The 13,804-nt window shown below is 30.9% G+C and overlaps 1 protein-coding gene across 1 annotated transcript in view; it reads right to left on the reverse strand.

Annotated features, from left to right (window-relative positions):
* Nucleotides 1–13,804, reverse strand: part of CCSER1 (coiled-coil serine rich protein 1) — a 677,753-nt gene that overhangs the window by 452,865 nt on the left and 211,084 nt on the right. The window contains exon 4 of the mRNA XM_081304852.1: nt 3,063–3,156. Coding sequence (XP_081160978.1) covers nt 3,063–3,156 — 94 coding nt within the window. The remainder of the gene's footprint in view (nt 1–3,062; nt 3,157–13,804) is intronic.

Here is a 13,804-nt window from a genome sequence, read left to right on the forward strand (position 1 = left end):
ACGTGAACAAACTACATAGCATTATTATTAGTTTGTAAAGAAGATTTAAAATTTAAAGAGGTTAAGTTTTGTCCCAAAGCACATACATTTAGTTAAGACTTCAGATTTGTAAATCATTCTTTGGGCTTCATTATGACTGGCAACCAAATATAACTGAAATTGTTATATTATTGGTACTTTTTTCAATTATTTTAATTGTTTATGAAAATCTTCAAAAACACACAAAATAGAATATTTTATTTCATGAAACTCTAACTCCATGAGTTCCTCCTACTTCCATGCACCATTACCCAATTTTGATAGTTTTCAACAATTTGTTAACTTAGTTTCATCTATTCTTTTGTCCACACTTGTTGGTAAAGCAAATCTCAGATACCATATTGTTTCAACTACCTACAACTCTCAAGTTTTCCTTAATAAACCTAACCAAAATATCATTACAACAAATAAACTATAACTTACTGTATAAATTAACAAAATAAAATATAATCCTATAACTCACTCAAATCTAAAAGTTCTGATTAACTCATTGAATTTTAAAAATATTTTTACTATTGTAACTTAAGTGATACATAAAAACATAAAAATCATACATATTTATAGAGCACCCTATGCTGTTCTAATACATGTATATATGTGTAATTTATAAGTCAGATTAAAATATATTCTTTGAATATATTTTAAAATGAGTATACCAACAAGGAAGTCCCACAGAATTTAGCTTTTTTAAATATATGGCTGTCTTCCCTCCCCTATCATCAGGTCAGTTATCTTTCAAATAAATCACATTATTTATCCTATAGAATTCCTTGGTTACCTATTGACAATCTTCTGACATTTAACAATTTCTCTCCACTCATCCCATTACTTCCTAAAAATCATGGTTCCATCTAATTTTTTTTTTAAATCCCAAATTAACTGGGCATGACAGTACATGCCTGTGACTAGAGAGCCTGATGCAAAAGGATCACAAGTTTGAGGTCAACCTCAGGAAATTAGTGAGGTTCCAAGCAACTCAGCAAGACCGCATCTCGGGGCTGGGGGTGTGGCTCAAGCGGTAGCGCACTCGCCTGGCATGCGTGCGGCCCGGGTTCGATCCTCAGCACCACATACCAACAAAGATGTTGTGTCCGCCGAGAACTAAAAATAAATATTAAAAATTCTCTTCTCTCTCTCTCCTCTCTCACTCTCTCTTTAAAAAAAAAAAAAATTCTCTCTCTCTCTCTCCCCCTCTCTCTAAAAAAAAAAAAAAAAAAAAAAAAAAGACCGCATCTCAAAATAAAAAAAAATAAAAAGGGCTGGGGATGTAGCTCAGTGGTAAGATGTCCATTGGTTCAATTACCAATTTCAGAAAAATAAAGGACTAAAAATCCCAAATTAGCAAAATTCAGTTATATTCTTGTTCTTTACAAAAAAATTAAATACCTTTAAAATTATGAGATTTGTTTCTGATCTGTTGTCATATTGTCAGAAAAATCCTCACTCATTTTCTTGGAGACTTTAGTAGTTATGGGATTGGGAATGAAGATTCAGCATAACACCAAGAGGAAGAAAATATCTACTTATTACACTTTAGTGATGTTTAGGGGATTGAATAATATACACATTGACAATTTATTCCATCATCATAAAGCTCAACATGAAGAATCATTCTTATAATGCAATAGCAGGATGGACACCTCTCATTCCTTTTAATGATTGTTAGGTATAATATTGTATATTTAGTAAGTGTTCTATTGATGAAAATTTGAGATGTCCTAATATTTGCTATTACAAGTATTTTAATGCATAAGCACATATTCTGTATTTTCTCAGTATCATAGGATCACAAATATAGAAACTGCATAGTTGAATCTAAAGGTAAATGCAAACTAAATATTTTTAAAAATGTACAATTCTTCAGACAAATACATATGAATCACAAATTTTAGAAGTTATCTAGGTAAAAGTGAGAAAGATCTACATATATAAAAGGTTATCTATCAAATCATCTGCAAGAATAATATTGTGAAAAATTTGTATCTTAAAATATTTTCAACAAAAAATTTTACAAACAACTTCATTTCAGATTTTAGCCTAACATACAGTGTAAGAAAATATAAGTATCACTATTAACATCTTTTGGAAATCATTAATATGATTATCATCTGTGGCATAAACACATGGCATAAACAGAAGTTCATCATAAAATGTTATAGTTAGAAACTACTGTAGAGATTACATCTAATACCCATTAGATAAAAATAAGGATGTTATGATCCAAGAGTTTGATTTTTCTTAAATTTATTCACTAGAATCCAAAAATTTAAAGCTCGTATTTAACAATATTTCACATGAACTTTAAAATTGACTATATTTAAGGTATTATCAGAAATAAAAAATAGAATATAAAAGTTTACCTTTGTTGTCAAATATCTAAATTTGAATAATGAATTCTTATAAGCTACATGGAGTTATTTGGAAATAGAAAACATGATATTTTATGCTTTAATATAAATTTGATTTTTTTATGAATGTAGTGGTCCCCTTAATTCATTCAACATGGATTTATTATTCATATACACAACCCTATGTGTGTTTATGTGTTTATGAGTATGTGTTTGTGGACACTATTTGGAATTATTAATTTTGAGCCAAATATTACTGCATCAGCATTAATCTGTGTAGTTATGGGGGAAAAAAATTTGGAATAGTAAATTTAGATCCACAAAACTTACATTTAGATACATAAAATAAATGAAAAGTGGGATTGTAGTTAATACTTTTGCCCTAAAGTAGAAAATGTTAACTTTTTACATTTTTCAGTATTCAGTTGGAATACTTTTCTTTGACAAAAATTTTATTTTATAGTTGTTTTCTATTTTATAAATTTCTTTCAACCAGATCAAGGTTTCCATAATGAACTTCAAAAATTATAACCCCATAGTACATTTTACAGTTCCCTTGCATATAAAATATAAAGGTAGATTTAAAAGACTGAATGCAGTCTCAATAATATTTAGCCTATCAGTGTAAGCTAAGTGACAAATATCAGTTATATTATGTATTTGTTCAACACTTACCTGAAGGATGAAGATTCTGTTCCTCTAAAAATTCTAAATCGAGCATTAGATCATCTTCATCTAGTTCACAGGATCCCAGGTTATTTAAAACATCCTAAAAGAAAAAGAAAACCAATAATTACAAACTGATGTGCTGAGAAATGGAGGAAGTATGTACATGCAGAAGCCACAAGCGGTAAGAACTCAAAATCTCAGAAATGAGAAGTACCCACTGCATCTCAAAAGATATTTAATTCTTAGAGACTCTAAAATTATCAGTCCAATAAAAAATTAAAAATCATTTTAAAAATTACCAATTTTCCATTTATTTTATTTTCATTTTTTTAGTTGTAGATGAACACACAGTATCTTTATTTATTTTTATGTGGTGCTGAGGATTGAACCTAGTGCCTCACACATGCGAGGCAAATGCTTTATCACTAAGCTACAGCCCCAACCCCTCCAGTTATGTTTTTTTAACTGATATATATCTGTTAAAATTTATAGCATTCAAATTATAATGCAACAAAAATATATGAACAGGTGACAAACATATCAGAATATAGGAAAATATTTCTACATATTAAATATACTGACAATATTAGATATACCAAGAGTAGGGAGTTTTAAACAAACTCCAGAGATATGAAAAAGACTTTGCTGATCAAAAATTAAATATATATAATATATATATATATATGTATTTTATATATATATATATATATATATATATATATATATATATATATATATAGCTTTTAAACAAATGTTTTATAGACTACCAACTGTGAAGTACTAATTTAGACAATATTTGGAAGTAGGGATCCAGTTAACATATCCAAATCATTTGTACTAAATTAAATTAAAAAATTTGACAAAAAGATAATTATTAATATTCATTATAAAATAATACAATAAAGATGAGATGTAATTCCTATTTTTTTCAAGACATATAACAAAATAAACTGGATGGGTATACACTGTTGAGAAGTTCTGAGGGGGTTGGAGATGCATACAAGAAGGAATTCTTGAGGGAGGAACAAAATCCTGATTTACATACTTGTGTATGCACATAGATGGGTGTATTAAGAAATTTAAACTTACATTTGTGGACTAAGAATGAAATAACAAAAGTACAAAAAGTACAACATCAAGAGAAATAGCCTATGTCAGATTACTTTCTCAATTGATGGGAATGTTACCATAATTTACGTTGAAAGAAGTAAATATTCATTAAGGAAAGGCTAATGATATTGTCAAATGGATACTGAACACTTTAATTCTTGGAATTAAACTAAGGACACTGGGACTTTTAAATAAATCACTATCACTTTAACAAATAGAATTAAACATTATTAAACTTTAGAAACATGTGTGATCCATGAATACAGCAAAATGGTTTGAAAGGTGATATATATTCTCAAATCTAAGTGCTTCTTTTTCCTAACAAAGATAAGTAATACTTTAAACTATAAATAAAATCAACTGTTTATTGGAAGCTCAGTAGCCCAAGAAAGCCCAAGTAGCTCATCTATATACAACAAAGGATGGTGTCGGCAACAAAAAATAAGCTGTCACACTAAAAAGAGCAAAATAGGAGATTAAAACAACAGTGCTGGGCTCAACGGTGCATGCCTGTAATTCCAGCAACTCTGCAGGATTGTGAGTTCAAAGCCAGTCTCAGCAATTTAGTGAGGCCCTAAGCAACTCAGCCAGACCCTGTCTCTAAATAAAATACACACACACAAAAAAAAAAAAAGAAAGAAAGAAAGAAAGAAAGAAAGAAAGAAAGAAAGAAAGAAAGAAAGAAAGAAAGAAAAAAGGACTGGAATGTGACTCAGAGGTTAATTGACTCTGGGTTCAATCCAGGTACAAAAAAAAAAAAAAAAACATCATGAGTTAAATGTGGAAAAGGAATGTTTAAAAGGGTGATTTTGTGAAGACACCATCATCAATGTCTATGAAGTACTATCCAAATGAAAGACTATTAATCTAATAGTCAAGAATATATTAGTTAAACAAAAGAGACACTTTACTGTGAAACAGTAGTAATTTACTCAAATTTAAATCAGGCTAAATAATTTAACACTTGGACTTTCAATTCATTGGACTGAATTATGAACCTTCAAAATTCATATTCAATCCTAATCCCAACTAGCTTAAAATGTGACTATATTTGGGGAGGAGGCTCTTAAGGAGGGAGTTAAGGTTAAAAGAGGTCATATAGATGGATTCTAATCCAATGTGATTAGTATTTTTGTAAGAAGAAGAATTTAGGACAGAAGGACAATACTGTGAGGACATAGATAGAAGACAGGCCATTTGTAAACCAAAAAGAAAAAATTTCAGAGAAACCAAATCTGCCAACAATTTGACCTTGAACCTATAGCCTTCAGGACTGTTGGAAGGTAAATTTCTGTCCTTCAAGCCCCTTAGTATTTTGTTATAGAAGCCCTTGGAAACCAATACAACCAACAACGTTGAGAAAGCAAGGAAGGAAGGAATAAAGGGAATAAATGAATACTAGGTATATTGAGTTCACTTTTTTTTATTATGTCAAGTAAAGGCATTTTACATTTTGTGTCCTTCTATTCCATGGTTTTCACATTCTTCCTTTAATTGGAACCACTGCAATTCACCTAGCTGCCAGGTTCTTTTATGAGCCAAACTCCCTACTCTTGGTGAATGATCCAACATGGGTATTTTACCCAACATCCTGACCAGAGCCATGTTCCAAAAACAAGAACATGGTGATCAATACTGCGAGATGCATAGTGCTGCCAACAGAGGATCCATGGATTTCATTGTGTGGCCAAGACCAGGCTAAATGTACTTAAAAAATAGAATCATCATGGCAGAAAGACCCCTGGTTCCTGGTTCCAGAAATTCCTGAGATCCAGAAGCAAACATTATCTTTTCAAGGAGGTTTGTTCAGGCCCTTTTGAATTTTCAAAATTAACACATCCACCCACAATTTGAAAATAATTTTTAAATTACTTTTAATAGGGAAATGCTTGAAACTCTGACACTGGTATTCCAAAATTTCATATAGGAAAGTAAAGTTAATAAAAGGATCAATTAAATTTGGAAAACACAGTGCATTGTTCTTATTTTACTCTAATATTACAGGTGATGCTTGACATTTGTGCCAGCAGGACTCCATCACTGGTCTAGAAGAGTTGCTTCTTAAATCTATGTGTTCTAAATTGCCTTGCCTTGATATTATGTTTACAGAGCAACAATGTTGCTCTTCTACAAAGTCTTTGAAGCTGGAGAAACCTCATAATAAAGATGAATGGATATAGCAAGGTGAAATGTTACACAAAAAAAGTCAGTGTGAACTCATAAACCTAAAATATTTGGTTTTCCAGATCTCTCCCTAAAAAAGACAAACAGCAGCAGCATTACTTTTGTCTTCAGTCAGCTATTGAATATCCCTAGCATCTGGACGCTTGTTGTCTGATAGCCCCTAACAAGAAAGAACCAGGATTCCTTAACTATTATAAGGAAGAAAGGAAGAAAAAGAAGAGATATGAGGGAGGAGGGAGGAAGGAAACACAAGGCATGCTGGAACATGTCTTTGTTGCTAGAGAAAAAGTCAGTTTGTTTCAAAAGGCTGGCTAAGAAAAGCAACCTAAATGGAAAATCCACAGCTAAATGTTGACACTATGAGCATAAAAAAAAGTGAATATTACAAAATAAAACAACTTGTGTCTCTCAAAGGTTACAAGTTCATAACACTAGAAGAGAAAAACTAATGTAAAAGATATAAAGAAGCACTAATAATACAAAAGATAGGAAATAATATCCTTAGTTTCCATAGTTTTTAATAAATAGATAATATATGGGTATTTTTCTAATTACACATGTGTTTCTAAAATGTAGACATATATTTCTTATGCTCTGTATAAGCAGAGACTTGTAAATAAATCAGTAGCACCAAAAGTATTCCTGTACCAGGAACAGAAAGGACTAATCAGCACTGACAGTCACAGATAATAATCAGGTAAAAAAGGAGTTCAGGAACTAATTCATATTTTTGATCATATTCACAATATAAAAAAGAACAATTGTGCATTTTGGAATTACCACATAAAATTAAAAGTGAGGCTTCAGGGGGTTTTGCTATTTTGTTTTTTAAAGGCATAAAGGTATCTAATGAGTAGAGTTTAATTGTAAACATAAAGTTCAACCTGATGGCCAGGATCTTTGGTTGGAATCTTCTCTAAATGTACAACAAAGTCCAATGAATAGATAATAGCTATCAACAACTAGAATTTGAAGATTTAGAAGATGACTTTCTTTTTCTTATAAGTCTAATATGGTTAATAAATACTAGAAAAGTATAAAATTAGACTCCGCTGTGGAAAATATAAAATTCCCAGATCTGCAAAGTATAAGAAATAGGAAAAAGATGAAAAGAGATGTAAATGCCTAGGATTCAAAATTTGTAACCAGATTCAAGGCATGCTGATTTGCTATAGGAACGTTTTTAATATGTAGAATTTTCTTCTTTAAAAAAATGGTTAAAAAAGGAAATCCTGTCACATTTGCAACAACGTGAATTAACATGGAGGACATAATGCTAAATGAGATAAACCAGGCACAGCAAGACAAATGCCAGGTGATCTCACATCTATATGGAATCTAAAGAAGTCTAATCCCTAGAAGCAGAAAATACAATGGAGGTTACCAGATGGTGGAAGGAAGAATGTATGTATCACTTAGGAGAAATAAGATCTGAAAATCTATGCTTCACCATGGTGATTACATTTAATAAGAATGTACTGTATACTTGAAAATTGCTTAGGGAGTAAACTGTTTTCACTACCAAAATGTAAGTATGTGAGGTGATGGATGTGGTAATTAGCTTGATTAAATTATTCCACAAAGCATACATCTATCAAAATATAATTTTGTACAACATAAATATATACAATTTTGGCAATTTCAAAACTGCCATAAAATCAAAAAGAATAATCACATGCTTAAAAGAAAAATAAAAGGTGGTTAAAACCTTTAAGATAAATTGATATGCTAGACTTGGTAAGGTAATTATATATTGGGAAAATCTGCTTAGACAAAAATTAAGCCAATATTTAAAGACTGCTGAAGTTTTAATTTAACATATATTCCAATTATTGCCATGAAACATTTTTATGTGGATATTTTAAGAAGGGTTAATTATTTAACTAAAATGCTAATTATTAACTAATTTATAAGATCAGTTAATTGGATATTAAACTGAACACCAATATAGCTAAGTATTCACCAGACATTTAAAAATCTTGTAGTAATACTGATAACTCTCATAATGTCCCAAATGATTTAATATTAGAAAAATTAAGAATAGACTAAATAATTATTTTTGAAGTAATTCAAATTAATTTTCTAAGCCTCAGCTATATAACAATGAGCTTAAAAGGCATGATTTCTTCAGTCACAGACCTTTCAGACAACTGTATTTTAGTAAATGTATCTTTTAAAAATAAATTGGTATTATTACTTATAAATCAGCTTCTTGTATTTGACTAATGCAAATCTATTCTTCACAGTCTAGTCCCTCTTGCACAAAATAATAAAATTGAATTTCTGAAGCTTCAAAGTCAGGGACAAAATATTTGAGTACCCCATTAAGATATAACTCTTCCATAAGGCCTGGTCTAAAATATCCCATTAAACTTATTTATTCTCTTCACTGCAATGTACGTAATTACTATGATCCTGCTAAAAATAGAGGAAGCTGAGACACATCACTACAGAAAGTACTACTGCTTTAAATGAGAAAAAATTCCATTAAAAGAAATTATTAACTTATTCAAATAGTCATTAAATGTCATAGCATAATTGAAGTTAATTGCATTTAATTACTGTTAAGTAAATTTTAGTCAAAGGACTATCCAAATAGACTTGTAAAATCTAAGAGACCAGATCTGGGTGCTGATATGGACTTTAATTGTTGTTTACATAATATTTAATTGACATAGTGTAACTCTGAACAATATTTGGTTTAAAAGTGAAGATATTTACAGTCAAATTAATAAGATATTTACAGTCTAGTCTGCATTCATTTAGTAGCTATTTCACACCATGAACAGGTATAGTTCAGATATATATTCTTTTCCATTATTTTAATCATAATAATTTTTAAAATTTGACTAAAAAGAAAATACTGTTATTACAAAACCAAAATGTATGATGTAGCTATTATAGAAGACTCTCAAAATTCTCTGTGCAAGTCTAAAAACACATTCTGAGAAACATTTTACAATTAATTCTATTTTCCTTTTTACTTGGGAAAAACAGATAATGTCAACTAAGTGTCTTTAAGTAAATCATATTGTCCCAGAAAGATAAATTATAAATGGCAAAATGGAAGATGTATGCATGACAAAATATCATCATAGATTTTTAGTTTTGATTTAGTTTTGAATTGAATTAATAAAACATACTCAGTCCCTTTGGCAGAATTACCTTTAGCTATCAGCATTGGCAGCCACAAAGTTCTTCCCCTTGTTGTTTGCTACGTATTGATTTATCTTGGGTTTTGTGTAATCCAGATACATTTTAATAACTATTTTTCAAAAATGTGTCTTGGACTGGGGCTGTAGCTCAGTGGCAGAGCATTTGCCTACCATGTGTGAGGCACTAGGTTTGATCCTCAGCACTGCATAAGAATAAACAAATAAAACAAAGGTATGCTGTCCACACACAACTACAAAAATTTTTTTAAAAAGTGTCATAATTTTACCAATCCTTACTCAGGCCTCCCACAACAAATCTTAAAAGATATGCAATCTGAAAATATGAATTTAAATTTTAATCATTAAAATCATGCATTTTCTTTGCAAATGTGTGAAAATAATAATAGTTCTTTGTAAATGTGTGAAAAGAATATTTAGCTTTGCTTGTTGTGCATTTTTATGTTTACATATGAAATACTGACCAAACTGGCTTCTGAAAGCTATGTCCAGAGTTTCTGGTTCTTCTTCTTTTCCACTAACCAAAGACAGATAATTCCAGAAGTCATTGCAAGTGGTTTTAAAATACTAAAATTTAAAAGTTATACTGTAAAACTTTACTGTTTAGGAAAAATTAATATTTATATGGATTCATATAATATTCTGTATGGATTTTAAAATTCTATCAGAATTCATATAAAATTTAAAATTAAACTCTAAACATATTAATTTTATATATGCAAGAGGATAAATTAAATTTTATTAAGTAACAAAAAGTAGAGAAATAGGAAGTAAAAAAATATATATATATATATAACATTTACTGTTAGTTTAAGAATTCATAGTTTACTTCTGGTCACCTTTATAATATAATGAAGAAAAACAAAAATGGTATCTTTGGACATTCTATTTTCATTACACAGTAGAATCAGTGTCGTGGACACTACCTCCTTGATTCTAAACCTGACTACATCAGATTTTACCTTTTGTTGATGCATTAATATTTTATCATCAACTAGTCTCTGAAGAAAGCAACTTGTCTCTTCAATAAAAACCCACAATTACTCTGTGTTTAACTGACTGGTGATGAACATTGTAATGAAGAACAAAGTAATGTTACAATTAAAACATCTGCAACTCTACTATTTTAAGAAATATTTGGGGAGATCATTTTCTCCTAACCTCATGCTTTGTATATTACCAAAATTGAATGTACCAGTAACAAAATATACTTCATAATTTTCTAACTAGTACCCCTGTCAACTTTTTGACAATGACCATCCCAGTTTCTCAATTCTTACTTATACATCACTCTGCTATTTTTTTCACTAAAATATTCATTTGTATATATTTCTTCAAATGTCAACTGTATGTGTCAACAGAATACTAAAATATAAATCTCTTAGCATTTAAAGCCCTACAATATAATCCTTATATCCTCCAAATACTTTCCTGTAAAATTTACTCAAATATATTCTTTCCTGAAAAATATCTTTGGCATTTCTTTATTGAATATCTCTAGAGTGTTTTCCCTTGCCCATATATGCCTGAAGAGCAATACAAAGTGATTTATCTATATTTATTTCATGGTAGTTTTCATTTTTTGCAACACTATAGCATGTGCAAAAATAATGCTTCATGAAAATGATAGAAAAACTTTCATATTGTGCAGAATATCCTGGCCCTTAAGTTAGGAATGTAAGAACATCAACTACACAACAGTGAATACAATATTTTGCCCAGGGATAAATATGGACAATTCACTGTGTTTCCTGCTACAGAAGTACAGAAAAACATACATAAATTTCTTGTTGTTATGCTTTTTACCAGAGAATTCTTGTACATTCAAAATCTCTGTTGTATCATTATTATGTATAGAAACTAATTCATTTACCTAGTGGTTTGTCAGCTTTTCATCACTGTGAACAAAATTTCTGACAGGAACAACATAGAGAAGGAAAAGTTTATTTTGGCTCAGAGTTTCAGGGATTTTCTCCTGGCACTGTGGTACATGCCTGTAATCCTAGAAGCTCAGGAGCCTAAAACAGGAGGATTGCAAATTCAAAGCCAGCCTCAGCAACTTAGCAAGGCTCTAAGCAACTTAATGAGACCCCCATCTGAAAAAATAAACAGGGCTTGGCTGGGCATGTGCCCCTGGCTTCACTCCTTGGTACCAAGTTACCAATATACATATATATATATATATATATATATATATATTTTTTTTTTTTTTCTTTTTCCCCAAAACAGAGATTCAGGGATTTCAGCCCATGGTTGGCAACCTCCATGGTTGTTACTACTCAGCACTCAGGAAGAAGAGAGAGGGAATGAGGAGCCAGGGACAAAATATTATCCCCAAGGGAATATCCCCCCACCCTGCCCCAGGGACTTACTTCCTCCAGCCAGGATCCACTTGCCTAAAGTAATCCATTCAAGTGAGGAATCATTGAATTGTCGAAAAATGAAGTAACCTATTGTTAAACTATTTCAATGACACAGTAGTTCGTTTTTAGAATGTCAGTTTTTAAAAAGTATTAGATGTTTTGATGAAAATGCACAACACAGAAGAATTTTTGAGGATTCCTATTTGCTAAGCCCTACTCTACTCAGTTTTCTTAGAATTTCTGAACGACGCTTTCATTTTTTTCCTAAAGCTATTTTAACCTCACTGAAAAATGCTTATTTTTCATGAGTAAAAATTGTATGAGGACTGAGAATATGGCTCAGTGGTACAGCACTCGCCTAGCATGGGTGAGGCACTGGGTTTGTTCTCAGTACCACAAAAAAACAATAAAAAATAAATGAAGATATGTGTAAAAAAAAGTTGTATGAATCTCTTATCACTTTCCAGTTTCATTATATGCTAAATCTGAATTTTTCAAAAAGATTCTACTGTTTATGTTTATTAAACTAGTGAAACATAAAGTTAAGCATAAAGTAACTAATTTTAACCATGAAGTTAAACAATACTTCTTGGTAAGGACACAGCTCCAGCAAAAATGGAAAATTCTACATGTAAACAGTAGTTAAGATTCAGGTTTCATTCTAGGTTTATATTTACATATACAATTCTACAGATTGATGTATTGAGATTAATGAATATCTTACTAATTTCTAAGTTAATGTTTTTCATATTGTTTCTAAAACAAGAATCAAATATGTACAAATAACACTGACAGTCTTGATGTAAAAAAATATATATCTATTGGGAAACTCGAAAGATTGGGAATTATAAATCTTATTTCTAACACTGATCCAATCACCAAACCAACTCACCAACTCTGCAAACAAAAGTACATTGTAAACATCATGATGCTCTTATATGAAATGAAATATCAGAATAGGTATACTTTTCAGCCTACCCAAGTCTTCAATGTTAAAATATGTAAGACAGATAATAGTTTCTTTCCCATGATAATATACCAGCTAGAGTTATTCCAACTGCAAAGCCCAGGACTGTCTTCACTTTTGACACCAACAGCAAGTTTTGGGGTTCACAAACACACTCCCAGGCATCACAATGCAATAGAAGAACTCAGAGAATTCACTGAAAGTCACTGTATTCAAGGTTATAACCTGTCATGGGGAAAAGGTTCACATCAAATATGAGCCATAGGAAGAGATGGGTAAAATTTGGCAGGAACAAATACAAAGCTTCCATTGTATTGAAGCTTCGTTGTTCTCATGGTTGAAAATGCATATCAAATACTGCCAACAACAACAAGAAAAAGTTTATCCAAGCTTCAGGATGCAAAGTTTTATTGGGGCTTCATTACATAGATATGACCAAATGAATGCCTATATCATTGATCACTATCTCCAGGTTAACTGATATTGTGTGACTTAAAGCCTCCACCCAAAATCAAATAATTACCCTTCCTAGTTTGGCTAGCCTCTAAGAAAATACAATCAGGTAGAGACAGTACACCCTAAGATCCAGAATAGTCATCCCTTACTCTAAACAAAGAAATTCCTATCAGTTATTACAAAGATCAAATCTCTCAAACCAAGTTCCTATTGATTTATTTCCCTGTTGGATTGTAAAGTCTTTGTTCATTCCCTTAAAACATTGAATCAACAAACATTCCCATTCCTCAGGTTTTAATGTTTTGTTTTGGTTTTGATACCAGGGATTGAACTCAGGGGTACTCAACCACTGAGCCAAATCCCCGGCCCTATTTGGTATTTTATGTAGAGACAGGGTATCACTGAGTTGCTTATTACTGCCTCAGCCTGAGACAGAGCACCATATCTTGTACTTCTCAAATGAATTGTCTATCCCTAAGTAATACACTCCATCAT

This window comes from Spermophilus citellus (genome assembly GCF_964194105.1).
Source record: "Spermophilus citellus genome assembly, chromosome: 8".
NCBI lineage: Eukaryota > Metazoa > Chordata > Mammalia > Rodentia > Sciuridae > Spermophilus > Spermophilus citellus.